Consider the following 20686-nt stretch of genomic DNA (forward strand, 5'->3'; position numbering starts at 1 on the left):
AAGTACGAAGCACTACTAGAAGGTCAAGAAGCTTGAGCTTTTTTAAGCCTTTTCAGGTCACTTTGCTACAAGAGTCTGGTAAGTTTGAGAATGGGAGCAATCCAGAGTACCCATTGTTCCCAAAGATCCCTTGTTCTCCTGAAAACAGTGGTCTAGGGTTTGCACCAAGCAAACTCTGATGCACTCCTGAAGCTGAACATAGAGTAACACTGACACCGAGTTTGTCACAAAAATTGCACGTCTCACACTGTGCTGCATGGCTAGAAGTCTTCCCAAGTGAGAACCGCTCCTTGTTTGCAGGTTTACATGAGAACATGCCACACATCCAGTAACCACAGTACATCCATGACTGATTGCTTAACAAAGGAACACAACAATAAAAAAGGTACCCTGATAACAGAAGTGGCTGCTACGTCTGGGCAGCTTTCTCTAATCTGCCCCAGCTTTTTAGTTTAACATTACATGGATTCGTCTTGGAAATAAGGTCAATGTTTATATATGTGTGTTAATCTTTATTCACAACATGTAAGTCTACCTTGTTGTGATGGGAGACTTATTATTAGGATGTCCAATGTCCAACCTTCTTACCAAAGAGTACCTTGCTGACTCTACAATATACCTGGAACAGTCACCTGAGAGCGCCAATAAGCCTCCATTTTGCAAAAGCACAAGCCTATTGTCCATTACTGTCCTTTTACTGTCAAAAAATAAAATGATTAACTTCTTGTCCATCATTTTTCAAAAAACCATGCACAAAACAGTGATGTGAGGAACTGTGCGATCAATCATTGCTGCAACAATACCTCACATACTTACTGTCCATTGAGACAACAAGACAGCAGGGAGGCAGGGTATCAATGATACACGCTTCACAACACTGCTGCATTTTGTTGATCCTGTAGTTTGTACCAATGTGATTCACCAACTAACTGACATTTTGTGTTACGAGTGAACACAGGCATCAAAACTGCACACCAAACGCCTTTTTTTACTGCCAGCTCAACTCGAGACAAACTTCGTAATTAGCATTTCCCTAGAAAGGCTATAAAACTTCAAGTTGATTTGACTAGCATGCTGTTAATCCTCAAATGTAATACATTTAAAATTACCACCATCTGCACCACAAGGAAAAACACGCCAGCAGACGTAGGCATGGAGGCATTAGATTTGAATCAGATTTCCATCAGCTCAGAATTATATCGCTCTCTTCCTAAACTGTAATGGGAAAAATGAAAAGAGGACTGCAGCAGATTTTATTGATGATGAGGAACAGCAGCAGAGATCAATACAGCAACCGTGGCAAAGTCAAGCAGAGCCTGGTTTTAATGAAAATACAGAATGAAACTCTGACCCTCTACTTCATTATGAGATACAGTGGGAGCTGATACAAAGACTTCTTTTATACTTTTTGTCTCGTTGTGCCCTTGGCCCTAGAAAAGATATTCTGTTAGTCAGATCTCTTCAGCCATATAACCTCCTGACCCCTTGCGCAACGTTCGACACCCCAGCAACTGAGATCCGTGTCCATGGAAACCACAGTGTGAGCCAGGTTTTTTTTCCTTGATTGATTCGTTTTCTTTGAGCACTTAATTGGGAACAGATTTTGAATGTCTCTCAGAGTAATTACTGGGTCGTATCTCTGTAGCAGAAGCATTTGTCTGTGCGATATCTTTGCATACGTACAGGAAATGTCCCTTTGACCCTTACAGAAGAGTACTCCAGACATATCTACAAACATTTAAATCTAATCATGGTCTTCAAACTCAGCACTTGTTAAATCAATGTGGTACACAGGTCTACAAAGATAGGCCTAAATTCTAGAAGCTCTGTTCATCTATCGGTTCATTAATGCCATCCAAAATCCAAAACCTGTTCTGATAACTGCTGATAACTTTTTAGCCGCTACATGAGTCAGACGTTTGATCATCAGTAACACATCTCTGAAGCACAAAGATCGAAGGCCTGAGCATCCTGTGTTTGCTCACGCATTCCCTGATACCACTGCATCGAGCGCTGCTCCAGCCTCAGCTTTAACTCCTCCACAGCCCGGAAGAAGGGAGTCATCCGCAGTCATCGTCACCTTTTCACCCTTCAAAAACTGTCAGGAGGCTGCACTAATGAGATCTTGCTTTGAGTGGTAAATGTCAAAGATGACATCCTGGAAGAAAGGTAGCATGACCTCACAGAATACTGGATCACTTGAGGGAATTTGCTCCATCAGACAAGAGAGAATTTTGCAAGCTTTAGGCTGCCTACACTCTTAAAACTTAAGGTGCTGAAAAAGAGTTCTTTGGAGGGATGCCATAGAAGAATCACTATGTGTTCCTTAAAGCAGTGATTCACAAACCGGTCCTCAGGGACCACCAGACAGACTACATTTTTGCTCTATGCGTATGCATTGTGAGTAGGGTTGGAGCAAAAGTGTGGCCCACCTTAGGAATGGTTTGGGAACCACCTTCCTAGAGAACCTTACAATTGATGGATGTTGTTTATTTTTCACTTTTTTTAATGCAAAAGTTCTAAACCATTGTTTCCAGGAATTAAACATTTAGGAATCTTTATCAGAGTACTTTTACACTCTTAAATGAATTTAATTTAATGTAATTTTACCCAGCTGGGTTGTACCAATGCATTCATGGTTTTGAGAACTCTATGTGGACAGAACCAAAATCAACACGTTTAACCTTCACCTTCATCCATGTTGTGTGCGATCAGACATGGTCAATGTGGTAAAAATATAATATCCAAAAAAAAAAACCCCAAAAATGTACGTGTACAATGACTTTCATCCAACCTTTATATACTGTACTACAGTAAATCCAGTTAAACAAGACTAATTGATAGAAATGCAGTGTTACACTGCAAATAAGAAACTGCTGAGAAAACAAAATTGCAAGGTAACGTGATGCAGTAAGATTTTTTTCTTCTTTTTGTGGTCATCCTTTTAAGGTAACTTTGTTTAACTGACTTAGATTTGTTTGCTCATCCAACATTTGGTTACCAACAAAGCATGAATCTTTTTAAAAGGGGAAAACAGCCTGTGTCACATTTACATCTGCTGGAAGACACCATCGTCCAGAACGACTTACAGGCTGACCAAGTTACTGAGGTAAATAACGCAGCATTATCTTATCCAAAGACTTCTGGCTCTGTCCCAAGCTGAGAATCAAACATCAGTCTGCTGTGTGCCGGGCAGCAGTGTTACACATTACACTGTACCAACTGTAAGATAAAAACATGAAATTAATCATTAAACACTTGTTAAGTGTGAGAATAAAAACATGACCACTGTGGTCTTGTGCTTGCAGTTTGTATAGCACAGCAGGAAACACCTCTACCCTCCACACAGGTAGGCTGGGGTTGGATTCTCTACCAGGCAAGAGCATCATGCTGTGCCAGTGAGCATCTGTAAGCAAGATTCCTAATGCTACATTAGCTTACCTCTGTGACGTGATTAGACTAGAAGCCATTCCAGATAAGAGTGTTTGCTGAATGGTGTAATTTAAGTTATAGGCGAAAAATTCTTATTTGTTTGTTAGACGAACAAACAAATGTAAACACACACACACACACACACACACACACACACACACACACACACACACACACAAAACGTATGATATTCTACAATATATTTCAGTAGACATCCGCTGATGCTGATGCCAAAACCGATACAATAACATCCATAATATGTTGCAAATAGAGCTACCTGGAATAGCATTACAAAGAAATATTAAGGGTTACAAACAAAGTAAAATGAATCAGACTGCCCACCTTTATGCACCATCTTTCTTCAGTTGCATAGCCTATTAATCTGATCTGTATTCCTGAGCAGTATTAGCCATGTGAATTTCTAAACTTCATAGAATAACTTAGCAAAATTTCAAAATTTCTGCATAATTCAAATCTCTGAAACAAAGTCCTTCAGGGCATCTTGATGTGAAATGGTGCACTGTAGCGAAGTTTTGGGTACTGTTTGCTTTACAACACACTGCATGAAAAAATACAGACAAAATTCTAGAAATCTAGAACTGAGAATTTCAAAATCAAACCACTCTGAATCACTTTGTTTGCATCTTAGGCTGAAATTTATAATTTCCCTTTACTTACCCCCTACCTACAGAAATGGATGAACACTGCACATACAATAGCTGAAAAAAGTAGGAGCAGTTTTTCAGAAGCCTGAATTTGGTCTGTACTTTTGTCCATTTTTAAAAATATCAGTATGTCAGAGTCAGAAATCATGTCTATTTAACTTTACTCCATAACTGAAGCAAGTGTGCGACGATTTTGGCATGTAGTTTGCATAAATGAGAACTGGTGGGATGTAAGCTTCTTTAGCCTCCTTTCTCCAGTGTAAAACTAAAAGAAACCTCAGACACCAAATCTGAGTGACTGACTTCATTTGGTTAAAGGGGAAAATTGTGTAAATTTGATTTCTCGCCGAGCTATTCCATTACGCCCATCCCAGCCGTGGGTGCTACTCAAACTGCACATTACAGCCATCCCACTCCTCTTTGCTACCTGTTAACTAACCCCCGCTAAACGAGCCGTGAAAGCAGCTAGAGGAGGTCGCCAGCCAACCGCCCAAGCGCATGGCTGCCTGCTCCTCTGCTCTGGCTCTTCTTCTCTGGGTAATTACAGGCCCACATCCCCACGTAGCAATTACAGACCATTTCCACAAGGATGTGGAAACTCTCCCACCCCTCCGTCTTTCTCTCACCCACTCCCTTTCGCTCTTTTTTCCCCCTTCTCCTACACTTGCTCCCTCTTGCAAAGGCCACCACTGACATCCCATTCTCTTCTTACGTTCACACCATGTACCACAGAAAAGATCCAGCAATCTGGACCTTTAAAAACAACAAACACCAGGACTTATCGAGCAGAAAATGCGGCATCAAGCCGTCTGGCATGCCAACAAGAAAAGAGCCCACAGTTCAACTACTTCACCCTTAACCTTGGGTTAATTCAACAAGAGCTCGTTGCTAACGTTCAAAACATAAAAACAAAGTCCAGATTTTTTGAGAGTGCTTGGCGAATTTACTTTAAGAGCCTGCCTTGTTTCAGAGAAGGTTTTAAAGAGAGAGCGGCTGACAATAAGACGCAGCAGCAGCGGCTCCGAGCCATCCGCCTCCACACTCAGGCAGAATGTGGGTGTATGAAGTCGTTCTGTGCCTCGTCTTATAAAACCCATTTCGTGAGGCACACTTTTCCAAATGACTGTCAGAAAGCTGGTGATAAATGCAGTCTTCCCAGGCCCTGGGCGTTCTAACGGTTCTGCAAAAGTCGTACCTTTAGTAGCTTAACAGGATCTCCCCTTGGTCGACATTTTAAAGAGTCGAATGCATCGTTACGCAATTCAGAGACAAACGAACCACTGACTTATGACGGTAAATGCATTGTAAGTCAGTGCAGTTGAGCTGTCAGCAGAGAGTAATTACAGTGGACATTTAAAATGAGGGGGAAAGCTAAAAGGCCTCTCCCTCCCAAAAAGCTTTTTAAGAGAGCTAAACAAAAGAGCAATAGTTTACGGTTCTGCCTCCAAGGGTTTTTTAACAGTGCATTCCTGTTTACTGAGCACTCATCAGTTCCTCTACATTGCCCTCCTCTTCCCACTCCTCCCTCTATCTATCTTTCTCTCTTTCTCTCTCTCTCTCTCTCTCTCTCTCTCTCTCTCTCTCTCTCTCTCTCTCTCTCTCTCATGACACGACAATGACAGAAATACTTAATAGCATGTTGTTGCTAAGAAACCACCTGTCTAGATTTCCCCACATGCACATTCAAGTGCAGTCCTCTCACTCGCTTTTTTCTTTTAATCATATCACCCTATTGGTGATTACAGCTAACAGTGTGGCTCAGCTCCAAAAAAGCAAAGTACTACCACTGCCCAGATTATGAAGACCCTTTAATTATGCAGATTGCACTATAGAATACAGGTGGACATTTTTTTTGATTCAAATAAAAACATTATCAAACTGAGTAATCAGTTTTCGAAACGCATGCTCCCCCACCCCCCCATCAAATATGTAACAATAATGTTCCAATTTGCTTTGTCAAAAGAAATAATGAAGTTACCATTTTAGCAGAAGCAAAAAAGTAGCAGCAAACGCCATTTTCAATACAAAAATACGAGGATGCATTTCTGTGGGAAATCTACAGTCAGGTGTTGTCTACTAGGGATATGTAAGCATGTATATCATCCTAGGGCGAGTAAGTATGTATATCATCCTTTGCTGCCTCAAGACACGAGTGCCTTTACACGATCACACTGCCAAGGACGCGCTGTGAAGGACGTGACTGAGACATGACTTAACTACACAAACTACTCCAGCTGAGGTTGGCCAAGGCCAGAAACAGTGAATATCTATTTTACTGACAAACTAACGTGTTGGCACATCGTCCACTGAGCAGAAAAGACCACCTGTAGAAGACAAGTTGTTAGCTCATCTGAAGAAGCAGCCTCTGTAACTCCATTGCCTCAAAAACCTGGTGATTTCCAGGGCTGCCACAATTAGTCAACGTAACTGATGACATGTATCAACATCAAAATTTTAAAAATCAATGAATCTGATTTCTCTTTGATATTTTTAAATAATAAAACATGCTTTCAAATGTGCTTCTTTACGTGCTGCCAATTTTTTGTGCAACACCAGTGTTGTCACCTAAAAAGGTAAGCCTACAGCCCTACTGATGCCTGTTACTCTGCATTATCCTAAGCTACAAGGTAGTTTGTCTAGAAAAACCAAAACGACTGTGACTAAAATCAACAAATCGGATCTAAAATTCCCTGGTTCATTACACCCTTAATATGGAGAGAAGTTTAAAACAGAAGAGGTCTCTCATGTTTGATGCCCTGCAGCTCTTTCCATGTCATCAATGCATATAACCTCACAGGACTGGCATGCACAAAGTCAGGACCACACCTACTAGTTTCCACTGTGGGATACTTTAGCATGGCAGTCAAACCCAAACAGGCAAACTTCCCCACGGTTGACTCTTTGACAGAGGTGTGGAGACACTCCCCTCTCAAGTGCTGTTTCGGCTGAGGACTCTCGACAAGTCATACCCTGCCCTGTGCACAGCAACAGGTACTGTTTATCCACACACCCCTCCCTTCACAATCCCTCGCTTTGCCAAGAGCTGCCAACAACTTGCAGGACTTGGCTGGCGTAAGGTGATTTTCGCTCCCCCTCCTGCTCCAGCGGAGAACGGCTGAGCCTGGCGAGCACCAGGTGGCTTAGGTTCAGGGTTTTATCCAGGTGAAGGAGAAGCCACCCTCCACCCCCTGTAGCTTTTGGATCTGTGCTAGAACACAGCCTGGAGCTGAGAAACCTGGGGAAACCCGGAGAGATCTGGATTTGCATTCACATTTAGGTATGGTTCTCATGCACATTTTGCGCAGTTTTCCTCTTCTGCCAAATATAATCATCATGTTTAGTGATCCATGTTTGCTTCTTTAGTGTAGCACAAGGCTAATGTAGCTAACACATAATGGAAGACCTTACTCCACCAATTAGTATCATGTCAAAGAAATGCATCACACCCTTGTCTCAAACCACGTTGAGTTGTTAAGTAATCTTAAATAGACATGATAATGAGGCTCGAAGCTTGAATTTTGTCTGTGTTTTTGTCCAAGAGTCATTTAGTAACACCTAATGCACTACAAGTCCTTGGGCAAATCTCCAAACACTACAAGTGCCCATCAGTGCAAGTCACTCTGCCTACCACAGTCTTATTTGTATAGCAGTGGGAGATCTTGCAGGGATAGGAAATTGACCTATGCACCACCTATGTATGCATTCTTTCATAGCAACCACTGCCTGCTCGGACAAGCCTTAAAGAACACTGGCAAAAATCCCATTCAACCAAATGAGAAATGGTAACAAGTGTGTAGAGCAGCGCTCCCCAAACTCCGGCCCTCAGGCCAAAGTTGGCCCATAAGGATGCATGATACCCTAACCCCACCTAGGGCTGAACCACTTGGGCATAATATCTAACTGCGATTGGTGTAACCAGTATTGTGACTGATTTGAATTGTCCAGGCCTGTATTTATAATGTGTCAGACTGACAGTCAGATGTGGCTGCACTGTCATATACACAGCACATGGGTGTTTGCTTGCTTCTGATTCTAAATGGTCTCATCTACAGGTGGTTCACAAACTCTGTATTATTAATGCCCCCACTTAAAACTTGTTAAGGCAACACTGTAGTAGGCTGTCATAAAAACATTACACTTTGGCCCATCGCAAGACAAAAAGGATTTAGTGAAGGAAGCTAGTCCTTCAGATGAGCTAATGCTAAAGCTAGCACTGGAGCTGGTCAGAGGAAGGTTAGATGCTGATGTCTGTCATCTTTTAAACTAAATCCTTTAGCAAACTTTAGTGGAACAATTCAAATATTGGCATGTGAATGAGCATGTTAATATTTATATGCACACAATGTTTTAATCACAACATGAGCCAAACTAATCTCCATCTTTTTTTCTATAACATTATTCATCTTAAAACTGTATTAAAATGATTTCTACCAAATACAGTAACCCAGATAACCTTTAACTTACTTTAGAATCAGCATACATTTTAACACTAAGCTACTTGAGGTTTTCCATATAGTTTAATCCAAACTTTTTCAGCTCAGAAACACAATACAAACACAGCAGTATATATTCCTGGGTAACACCTTTCCACCATTTCTTACCATAATAATTCTGACGAATTTACTGCCACTGCCTTTCTCACTGCAGGTTTGCTCTGAGCTCTTCCTTTGCTTTATGAAGCAATGAACAATTAAACATGACTGATTTGGTTGAGAAGAGTCTCAATCATAATTTTGTAAATGGTCAATTGGGCTAAACTGAACTTTGCCTACATTCTCTATAGTCTGTCAAACGTGGCAAAAACTGCTATGACAGAACACGTTTGTAGGCAGAGCACAGAAAGGTCAACTGAACCTTTAAACTCCTGAGAGTTGTTGTTATCCACAATGTTATCAAACTACACAGACCCCAGAGAGCAGCACCTGACGCTGGACTGGGAGTCAGGAAACAGGGAGCCTGACTCATGGTGAGGGCCACTGATCACAAACCTAACGGCTCCACAGGCAGGGTGGCAGGTCTAACCACAGGTAGGGAGCGCCTTGTGTATATGCGTGTTTGTATGTATGTTCCTCCTTAAAAGGAGTTCAGAAACACACCCTGTGTTTAAACACACACACACCCCTACGGTCAGGTGTGAGTCACAGCACTGTGGCTGGCGTTTTCCTCTCTCCTGTGATTATTCAAGCTGTTTGACCACCTCACCGTCTCCACTGACTATGCAGTGCACAGACTGACACAAACCGACCTCAAACCTGATCCACTATCTGACAGCCCATCATTTCACCCAATTGAGCAGATTCTCTAAACGGTCAGAACTTTGAACAGGTCACATGGAAAGGTCACAGGCTCTAGAAGAGCTGCTTCATTCAACAGTGCCAGGTTCTTTAAAAAGGCCCAAATCCTACCTTTTTCTAATCTCACAGGATCAGACGTGATCTCATAACAAGAAGACTTATTTCAAACTTATTGTGACACTTTGGAAACCAATCCAAATGACTCGTGAAGGCGGAGGTCAAAGTAGGGTGTGAAGAGGTCAACATGTCCAACAAACAACAAGCCTGCCATTAATCCATGGTTGTAATGTACGTTTAGCGTAGCTGAGAAATCCCCCCAAAAACTCCAATTAAGCATGTAGATGTGCATCATGCATGTAGGAAACACATTAGATGCAGTAGAAATAAACACCTGTTGCCAGGGATAAACAGTTCTGTTAAACCAGACTATATTTTAGGTTTAGGCTAATGATAAGCTAGGAATAAAAGTTAATGATGCTGCCAGTGGCTGTATGTGGAATTGGCAACTATGTACAACAAAAGACGAGCTACCGGATCTGCTTTGGAGCAAAACAACTGTACTCTGGACGAATCTGTAGGCAGGTTTTAGCGACAGATTTCGTCCCAAACCAGCACCAAAACTAACACACGGTGCCCTGGACATGTATTCTCATTACAAGACCACATTTGGCCCCACAAGACTTACAGTTTTCTTGCATTTTACTTTTTTCCCCCACCTGAGATCCACTCATGACATTTGTGTGGAGTGTATGTACCAAAAACAGTCATAACTGATTTTTTATCATCATCATTTTCCAACTTCTCTTCATGCCTTCAAATTAAATAGGGCATATTTGTTATTGTACCTTTAAGAAGCATATATGTAAATGATCTCTGCTCTGACTGGCTGCCCTGTATTGTGCCTCATTCAGAGGTGAAACACTCTATAGAACTTCAACATGAATGGGTGGAGCTCAACTACAGGCTGAATAGGCAGATACAAGCAACTGAATGAGTTTTTATGACCTCACAAAAACAGTCCACTCTGTTTTTGCAGAAAGATTTCCATATATGGACCATGAGCAGTACCTTTGGAAGCTTTAATAAATGTGTACATCTCATTGAACTCATATTATACAAAAAAGTAATCAAAGTATGATTTTCCATTATACAGGCCCTTTAAAGTGCTTGGCTGGTTAAATTCTGCTTTATTCCTTCAGTAACTATGCAGAGTCAGCCCGGCACTAACCAGCACTGTCTACCTAAAATAAAAAGCAACTGCGCCATATCATGCCACAGCCTGAATGATCATCAAGTCTCCACACAGATCAGTGCCAAAATCCAGCCTGAAGCTGGAAAGGCCAGGTATGAGTACAGTGAGGAAGCAGTGAGCCATTACATAGGGTTTCACAAGCTCTCTAACGCAAAAAGGCAACACCCTGATACAGGACACATCCGCCTGGCCTTGATCACTCAGAATAGTTTCTTTGTCCTCGTTTTAGGTGTAAGACTTCAGGTGGCCTATTTAACAGGCTTATGGACCACAGGAGGGGACGTTAATCCAACGGGGGAGGCGAGTTTAGGCTTTTTTAGATGGGTTATGTGGTATAAATACAGTAGGGAAAGTAAGGAGGAGTAGTTGGGTGGACTTTTGTGTAGAGAATCGCCTGAGGGCAGAGTTGACAGAACCTGTTGCAGCCCAGCAAGCCCCAACAGAGGAATGAGCTGCCTGCAGTGTTCAGTGCTTGAGCAAAAGCCAAATCTCCAAGATCGAGTGCAATCATGAAAACTGACTGTCATATTTTCGAGAGAGAGAGAGAGAGAGAGAGAGAGAGAGAGAGAGAAAGAGAGAGAGAGACACAGAGAGAGAGAGAGAGAGAGACGAAAAGACAGTCCCTTTAAATACCTCAGACAAGCTAGTATAAAACGCGTCTGTCACCAACACTGTAAAATCACTTAAGTTACTATCAAGTTTGCCAACTGACAAACACTATGTATATTCGTGTATTACACGAGACTTAAGTTAGCTTCGTGTTCGCTCGTTTCTTATTCGAATTTTCCATACCACCTTAAATGGCGCAACAGTTAAACTCGGGCGTCTCAGGCGCCAGAATACTGCACCATTTAAGGTGGACCGGAATATTCGAATAAGAAGCTAACTTTAGCTTCGTGTGAATGAATTCTCCTCTACAGTCCAATTAGCATATCGACTGAAGAACTAGATGTTCACTTAGCAGCGACCTGTATCAACGCACTCCAGCACATTTCCTCAGCTTACAAAACCTCGACAGAGCCCCAAACCCCGTTGACTTGCCGTCAACCATTAGCGAGAAGTTGCCATCAAACTACTTTACCTTGTACACATTCTCCGTAATGCGATGGACCTCGTCGGTGCGAGACATGGCGAGATCTTCAGTCCAAACCATAAACACGCCTGATGAGAAGACGGCTTATCCGAAAGGAGTAGTTTTTCGTCTCCCAGACGGAGCGGAGGATGTCACAAGGCTGAGCTGCGTGTGAAGAGACTGCTCTCGACTGCACTCTCTGCTCGCTGCTGGTGTCTCACAGCAGAAGTGCATAGGCGTCCACCGTGCGGCAGTAATTGAAGCAGACAGCTCTCTCAATTTGCCCAATCCCCGCCCCTCTTCTCTTGGCGCCTCCCACGGGGCGGGGCCTCGCGTACCTGTTCGCGTTCCCCCGCCTCCCAAGTCGGAGTAACCATGGCAATATTATGTTAAAGCAATAGTATGAATGGTTTGCAGAGTAACGAACATGTCGAATGCAAAGGAAGAATAAAATGTTTCTAAATGCTCTTTCTGCCACTGCTTCAAATAAAATAATGATGTTATATTTTGCATTTTTCTTCACAGAGGGAGCTGGTGGTGAACATTTCCATACTCAAATGATTCTGGTAACAAAACCCAGAGGCTGCTGTCAAATGTGAGTCAAATAAACGATTCAAATCTGACTATTAACTCCTGCTACAAGTAAAAAACTGCACTGTAATGTTAAGCAACAATTCTTTAGACATTAAAATATTACATGCTCCATAGAGTTCAGTTCAAATAACTTTAGCTTAATGGGATACGCCGGTCTAAAATTAGCATTTAATGCTATTTGTTATGTAGTTAGTATTCTGTAGCACAGCCCTGCACCTCTTTTGTGATTCTGTATTGTTTTCCTTCATCAACGTTCTCTCACTACAATACCCAGCATGCATTAGGAAAATGTATCACATTGGGAATCCCTACAGCACAACAAATCCTGACTGCTAGCCACTTAACCAGAGGCTAATAAAAACACCTGCGGAATAAGTGATATAGCACTTAACCTCAACTGGTCAACAAACTTTTTCTTTGTTAAAGGAATAATTCAGTTAAATAATTAGCTACTTAGCACCAAGCACTTGTAGCCTTTCGAAATTTACTTCGTTACATCATCACAAGTAGGTTTCCTAGACCTTAAACAAAGAAACCTCACTTTAGAGACTACTGAAGCACCACTGTAAGAAAAGACTAGCCATGTTTATAATAGATTTAGCAATACTAACATTTTGATCAGAGTAAGGAAATGTACTTTTGGGTCTTTTATTTATACATTTTCAGCAACTAACACAGTTTTGAGGTCTAATAGTGTTGTAGAGAAAGAGTAATAATTAAAAGTGTTCACTTGGCAAACTCAGAAGCTTGTGTGTGGGAGAACAATGTAAGATGGCCAAGAATGAGTGAGTCTTTAGTAAGCTGTTGTTAGAAGAACGTAATGCTGCATACTAACCTTTGCCATAAAGCCTGAGTTGGTGCACAATTAAATAGCTGGAATAGGAAGTCTGTGTTCTGATCATCCAACCAAAGAAACACAGTTACAAAATCTGATGCTTTATTTCCCTATTTTCACAGCTGAGCATTACAAGACATAGCAAAGTGTCTATACAGTATGGCAAAGCCTTTTACCAGAACCTGTCACAAGTGATAATCAGAATGGGGTCATTTATAAATAAATCATCTGTACAGTACATACTGAGAATGGTGTAGGATGTGAAACATTGTAGTTGTCCCCTGGATTAAGACATTTCAGTGGGATTTCAGGAATATTTACACTCCATCTGCAAGCTGAGATTTCATCAGAGGCGTCAGTCAAAACCAAGGACTAACTACTCAGTCATCCACTGCACTAATGTTGACAAAGATCCCCCTGGTGGTCATGCTATTACAGCACAATACTGAACAGAAAAGGCCAACTACATCTGTCATGAATACTGATATGCATCTTAAAGACAAAAAGGTCAGTTTCCCAGATAGCCGGGTGACATTTGCTTTAAAATAAATATTATGCTAAAAAATTAATAATAATACACTTTAATACCATCAACCAAAAGTTTCAAAGGTCACAACTCCAAACAAAAGGTGTTTAATATCATGTAGTGATTTTATGCTTCCCATTGATCACCAAAAACCTTTCACAATAGGTGTGGGTGATGATCAAATTATTCCCTACTAAAATCAACTTAAGCTGCTGCCAAATGGGAGTCAAATAAACACTGATTCAAATCTGACAATGACGTTTTCAAAGTCAGCACTTAGTAATGTTCAGAAACCACTGAATCAATTACAGCCCAACCTTAGTTGTTTCATCAAAGTAAACTAGATGCACACACTGAGTCAAAGGTACATGAAGGTTCATGGAAATAACTGACAGAAAAGGACAGAGTACTCATGTTCTATTAATGCTGTCTCCTTAGTTCAAAGAGAAGTGACGTGTGAGGTTGTAATCAAACCATATCACAAGACAACAGGGTGTCACTATGCTGCCAGCATCTCTCCATCCTGCTTGATTTCTGCAGGTTTTTTCTCTGAAAGACAAAACATCACAAAGACAAGTGAGAAACAGGAAACAGGAACCACCCCATAATGGCATTTTCAGGTAGTGACTGCTAGGGCCTTTGACTGTAACAGACTCCCACCCTTCTCTGCGCTGGGCACTGCGGGCAGGGGCTCAGTGGGCACCTCCGGAAGTGAAACATCTTCATCCTGCAAAGAAGACAAGGGTCAAAGACAGATCCATTTCTGCTACAGAAGTACTGCTGCCACTGACAGCAAAGCAGCTCTGTGCCGGATATATTTCATAATACTAGAATTTTGATGTTAATACAAAATATAGTATCATATCGCTCAATACCAACACAAAACTCTGGGACAAATAAAAAAAAAAAGTGTAATCATTTGAGCACGCTAACTGAATTAAACAAAAAAACAAAAAATATTCAAATTGTTTTAGCTTGATCTGCATTTCTGATGTCCAAATTCAATTTTTTAGCAATTTAAAATTCTTTAAATGTAATTTAAACATGACCTCATTCAACATGTTATGAAGAAAAGATTAACTTTCAGATGAGGACAGACAATATAGCCTAACATTCATCACACTGGTTAAAAGGGCCTTAATTTATTTAATTATGGCTATTAAGTACAAGTTATTCATTTTCAGGAGGCATTACTGAGAAGATTAAAGTAATCCACAATTATAAGACGGGGGAAAGTCAAAAGAAAATAAGTGGGAAAAAAAAGTTTTTAAAACTGGAGATTAAAAATGATTAAAAGTTATAGAAAAAAATGGGACTCCTAACAACGATACAAGACCCGGTAGACCTCCAAAACTGTCACCAACAAATAACCAGTAATTGAAGCTTTCATCTTTGAAAGAGAGGAGAAAATCAAGCTCCCCTCTTGCTTTAATTCTGAAAAAATCCACAGGTGTTTCTGTCCATCCACTGTGAGAAGATAACTCAACTCTATGAGTCTGAAAGGATGTGTAGCTGTCAAAAAACTGTTACTAAGAAAAGTAAATAGATGAAAAAGAAGAAAATCTGCAGCAGATTACTGAAACTGGACATCTGAGACATGGAGTAACGTTTTATGGACTGATGGGTCTAAATTTAAAATTGGGATTTGTTTGGATTGTGAGAAGCAGAAAATGTAACCAACTTCTAAGACTTAACTTTGTAGGTGTGGAAAAACATCCCTGCAGATTTCTTTGAAAAAAAATAAAAGTAAGTCTACTGAAAATACAGAAGCTGTAATAAAGGCAATCAGTGAACACACAAAATATTGATCTGAAATCTATTCAATATATGTTTTCTGTCTCTTTTCAGACAGTGAAATTGAATAACTTGTACTTAATGCCATTTTGACTGGAAATCAAATAAACAAAGCATGGACCTTTGTAAATATCTTGGTTTTAGTGACATTACAATGACAATGAATTCCGAATATGTAATTTCTGCATCTTAGTTTCAATATATGGACCAAATGGGCTGGTACGTAAATGGTCTGCTTTGAAACTTTAACATTGTTAACATACTGCGTTAAACACTGTTATTCCAAAAAAAAACTGAAGAACATTCAGGTTCCCATGGGTTATCCGTTATATTGACTGTTTTTTTGGAGCATTAAGTCACCCATGTTACTGAAAACTCTTCACCTGTAGACATGCTATCACATCACTGACCATCCATCTGAGTCAAATTACCATTAGCAATACAATTCAATTATAGTCCAACCTGAGTGATGGCTTCCAGCTCTGCGAGCACAGCCTCCTCATCCTCCTGGGTCAGGGAGCCTACAAGGATCTCATCAATTTGCTGTGAGAGTACAATTAACAACGGTCAATGGCTTAGCTGGGCCAGTAAGAAAGGATAGATTGCAGGAAAAAAAACTGCAGCAGAAAGTGAACATTATTAGAAACGCATTTTGCATGTACTGTGAGACAGTATTAACAGTAGCTGTTTGTGTTGTCAGAAATAAAGACACAAACCTTCTGATATTCTATGGCCTCATGTGTCTCTTCCATTATTCTTTCCACTTCCTCAATGGAGAGGACCTAAAGGGACAAAATACCAATTAAAATCAGGACATTCTGCTGAACTGAATTCAAATAAAATAGAGGAACAAGTCTTCATCGTTCAGTCAGTTCAAGGATGTCAGAGGCTATTTGAGGAATGGTGGCTATTTATGAATGAATAGGCTGTATCAGCTGTACTTTTCTAAGCAAGTCTTAATCTGTAATCGTTTAAGCTGTAAACAATGACCCCTACACAGACGTCCCAAAACCTTTCTAAGTAGAGTGAACTAAGGAAGTATAAGAAAGTAGGGCTGAGCATGAAAATTCTTCAATATTTCAATACTACAGAGTATCAAAAAATTCCATGTCACTGAGTAACTAAGCAGTCAGTCTAATCAGCATCCATAACCCAAAAAGAATGTTTGTTCCAAAACCAAGATTGGTACTTGGTACTGTACCAATGTTATTAATGTTGGCGCTGTATAATAAGTGAATCCATCAACTTCCAGCACATCACACTCATTTCTGGTTTAGGCCACATCCACTTTCAGTCTGTTTCAGACATCTAAACGCTGTGAATTATGGCCACATAAGGTACTCTGTCAAAGCAGTTTTTCCTCCATGGGAATAACAAATGGCAAATGGATCCTCTGAAATGCTCAGCAGTCGAAATATAAATACTGCTACATCCATGCCACAAGCAAGTTAACACTGATTTACTATGAAACTGCAACACTATTATGAAACAACATTAGCCACTCACACTGTAAACTACTACTGACAAAGCAACTTAACCACCACCTTTGACAAAGCCTTCTTTTTTGTGTGGGGTTTTGGTGAGGTATGATGTCAGCAGTATTAGTGTGCATGTCCCAATAGTTATATTTTAACTCCTTAACAACTTCATAATTCAGAGGATCCAGTGATCTTTCATGGAAAAAATGTACATATGGCAAAAACATATCAGGTTTAAAACAATTTTGTTTACTACAGGATGGGATAGCAACTATGTAGCATCCTTTTCTGCCCATAGAGAAATCTGCTTAGACCTGGAGTTTTTAATATGGGATGATTTAAATAGACCTCTAAAGTCATGAAATCACGTATTGAAAAAAGTATTGTTCAAGAATCAAGAATCAAGCCTTATAAGAACGCAAATCATTTTGGCCTATTCACTAAATTTGATGTTTTGTATTTGTAATTCTTACATTTAAAAACTAAAAGAACAAAAATTGTAAATGTATGTTTTTATATTAGGTGTAGATGTTACAGACACTCATAAAATACTAATAATAACAACGAATAAGACAAATTCTATCCAAAACAATTGGTTCCCAGCACCTTTGGTGCTTGGACCCTTAAAAATCCTCATTGCTGATCTTACCTCGTGCATTTTCTTCAAGCAGTCATTGCCAACCTTGAGACCTTCCAGGACCGTTATTTCAATCTGAGCAAATTCAAGGTCTTGAACCTGAAAAAAGTAAATTCACACACTTTTATGTACTGATTGCAACAAGTGTTCTATGTACTAATGTGTTCTGCTACAACACAAAGTGGAAAAGTAAGTAGGACATGTCCAACAGATGGAGCCTTCTGCAGTATGTCATTCACTTGGATCAGTGCAGTGTCTGAAGAGCAGAAGACTCTCACCATGCGCTCTATGTTGCTTATCTGGGTCTCAGTCTTCTCCAGGAGCTGATCCTGGTAGCGCTTCTTTTTGAGCAGTAGAAGAGCTCTTCTGCAATGAGAGCACAGGAATCTGCTATCACTTCATCTTAACAATCGACTTTCCCCGAGCAGCTTGCAGACAGCATTTCATCCATGCTATGATTTATGTGATACATTATTCAGTATGTGGGCTTTGAGGAGCAATTAGTCTCTTTAATGTGTATTTTCAAAGCCCAGGTACTGAGATACATCTGGGGGATATAATAAAAGCATGAAATAAATGAATAGGTTATCATCTAACACAATGTGCGAGAGAAATCAAGTTACAGTCTTACTCCTTCTTCCCATCCTTTAGGAGCTGTTTGGCCAGAAGCCTCTCTTTCTCTAGCTGCAACGTGACTTTTTTCTGGTACTGCCTCAGCTTATCTCGCTGCTGTTTCAGTTGCTGAACAAACATATGGAAACAAAGCAAGGGCAAGCTAGAGCAGAGAGAATGAACAAACAACAAGGCACACCTATATGATGCAAACAGAAACAAATCAATGCCCCATCTACACAGAGATTCAACCTAAAATCTTTCAACAGCCAGTGAACAGTGTAAACTGGGAGACTGAAAGGGAATTAGCTAGGAAACTACCAGTGGCTACTGAATGAGGTCCACCTACCTTATATGGCTACTTTATAGGTATAAAATTACAGACTACAGTCCATTTTTGTCATGCACAATTTGTCTGTCATCCTTCACCTCCATTATAGGCATCACTGGTCAGTTTCTGATTACAGGACTGCTGATGATCAGACATTATTTGGCTGGTGAACCATTCTCAACGTAGCAGTGACTTTAACATGGCATGATACGAGTGTATGAGGCACAGCAGCAGTTTTTATAGGTTTTTCAGGTTCACTGCAGGTTGAGAGTGATCCACGATCCCAAAAATATCCATCCAAGACCAGTGGTCAAAAACTAACAGAATGACATTGTACATGGCTACAGTCTCTAATTTAACACCAGCAACAAGGACCTAAAAGGTAGGTGTTTCTAATAAAGCGGCCAGTGGGTGTTTAACTATCAACTAGTGGTGAGCAATATGATGATATGTATCGTTATTATGATGTTTCTGATAGAGCTGGGCAATATGACAATAGCTATGGTTATCGTGATAAATTACATCACAATATTTTCATCACAAAATGCTTTTCTGAGCATATCATAGACATCGCAAGTACCTAAAAGTCACTTCCCAACTGCACGTTTGATGAAAAAGAGAGCATAATTTGTCTGATTCAACTGGATTTAGTGCAGCACAACATGTGAAATGCTGAATACAACTAACTGGATTCATAGCATTTCACTGTATTTTTAAAATATGGCACTACTTTGTCTGCTCTAACTTACTGGACGTCAGAAAAAATAAATATCGTGACACATCTTGTACTGTAAAAAATGTCCTGAAGTATCATGAAATTAGCCTACATTTTACCATATCACCCACCTCTAATCATAAATATTGCCAGCACTTAAACAGCACTGAAAAACTGTAGATTATGTTTCTTTACAAAGAAAACATGAGGCACTTATTCCTTTTTAATTAGATTTAGTGCAATGTAGAATATGAAACGTTGAATAAAAATCATTGTTTTCGTGCATGTTTATAGTATTTATGTTTGGCACTACTTGTGCCTTTTTTGTCTCTTCCATCTCACCAAACCTTAGAAAAGCTAAAAATCGTGATACATAAGTTATATTTTCGCCATATCGTCCACCTCTAACTGTCAAAACCTCTCAAACACAGTGCTTACATGAACTAGGACAGCTGACTAATCCTGGCGTCTGCAGCTCAATGCTAATCATCTTATCCATATTTTATAAATGTATACATGTTAGTCTAATAGCGACATTAACTGCAAAACTAAGCAAACAGACAAACGTTCTCTCTCATCACAGAGTTACACACAATCACAGCTAACGTTATCGGTTATTAGTTACCAAAATGGCCCTGTCTTGCTCGGTGACTCGACTCGGGCGTCCCTTTCTGGTGAAAACGTTTCCCATTGCGAAGCAACATCCCCGCCACTCTACTACGGTCGCTTCCTTTTATGAAATATCAATTACTTATTCTTACTGGAATGCATTCCAAAAATATGCCGTATGTTTTTGACACCGGTCTGAGTCAGAGTGATGCTCTGTTTCGCTACTTTCAGTAGCTAGCAAGCCAGGCGTATTAACCACAACAAACAGGGAGGCGCGTGAAACTGCAGTTTTCAGGCTGAATGTGCCGAGTTTACTCTGATCCAGGATCAGTTTCCGCTGCCCAGAATACTTACAGCATCAGAGGGCCCGCTAACACTCACCTTTAGAGCTGATCTCAGATCAGAGCCGTTAAAGCCACCGTTGCTAGGAGCAATGGACAAAAAACCTTTAAAATAAAAGTCTCCTATGATTCGGTTTCTGTTAAATATGCAATGTCCTACATTTTAACTGGCTACTATTTTATTTTTCCCAGAGGTCAAATTATATTATAACATTCACGTGGTTTTATTTAAGAAAAAAAGTAATTATTTGTTTTTACGTAACCTTTTCCAACCTCTCTAACGTCTGTATCGTGGTTCATTCGAAAAGCAGTCAGGGCTGAAACCTCAGTTTAATTAAGAGCTGGATATATGAAAGCTTTGGCTTTTGTGACATTACAAAACAAATGAATTTCAAGCGGGCTGTTTGCAGCTTATTTTCTATATCTGGACTGTGTGGACTGCAGAGTGAACCCTTTTAAAAATAAATAAATAAATAAATAAAAGCGGGGAAAATTGGTT

At 40.2% G+C, this 20686-nt stretch overlaps 2 protein-coding genes across 6 annotated transcripts in view; both read right to left on the reverse strand.

The window, feature by feature from the left end:
• baiap2a (BAR/IMD domain containing adaptor protein 2a) overlaps window positions 1-11953 on the reverse strand; it is a 103990-nt gene extending 92037 nt beyond the window's left edge. For all 5 annotated transcript variants that reach the window (XM_036590068.1, XM_036590065.1, XM_036590069.1 and 2 more), the window contains exon 1: window positions 11725-11953. In XM_036590068.1, the coding sequence (XP_036445961.1) occupies window positions 11725-11796 (72 nt within the window). In that variant the 5' untranslated portion in view covers window positions 11797-11953. The remainder of the gene's footprint in view (window positions 1-11724) is intronic.
• A 1278-nt stretch (window positions 11954-13231) lies between these two features.
• Window positions 13232-20109, reverse strand: LOC118821658 (charged multivesicular body protein 6). Its single transcript, XM_036590372.1, has 8 exons — window positions 19863-20109; window positions 18211-18320; window positions 17858-17945; window positions 17592-17678; window positions 16181-16246; window positions 15927-16007; window positions 14331-14397; window positions 13232-14219 (listed from the first exon to the last, which is right to left on the reverse strand). Exons 1-8 carry the CDS (start codon window positions 19926-19928, stop codon window positions 14170-14172), a joined length of 615 nt encoding a protein of 204 aa, XP_036446265.1. The 5' UTR covers window positions 19929-20109; the 3' UTR covers window positions 13232-14169.
• Between the last annotated feature and the right edge of the window lie 577 nt (window positions 20110-20686).

This window comes from Colossoma macropomum, unplaced genomic scaffold (genome assembly GCF_904425465.1).
Source record: "Colossoma macropomum unplaced genomic scaffold, Colossoma_macropomum, whole genome shotgun sequence".
Taxonomy (NCBI): Eukaryota; Metazoa; Chordata; class Actinopteri; order Characiformes; family Serrasalmidae; genus Colossoma; species Colossoma macropomum.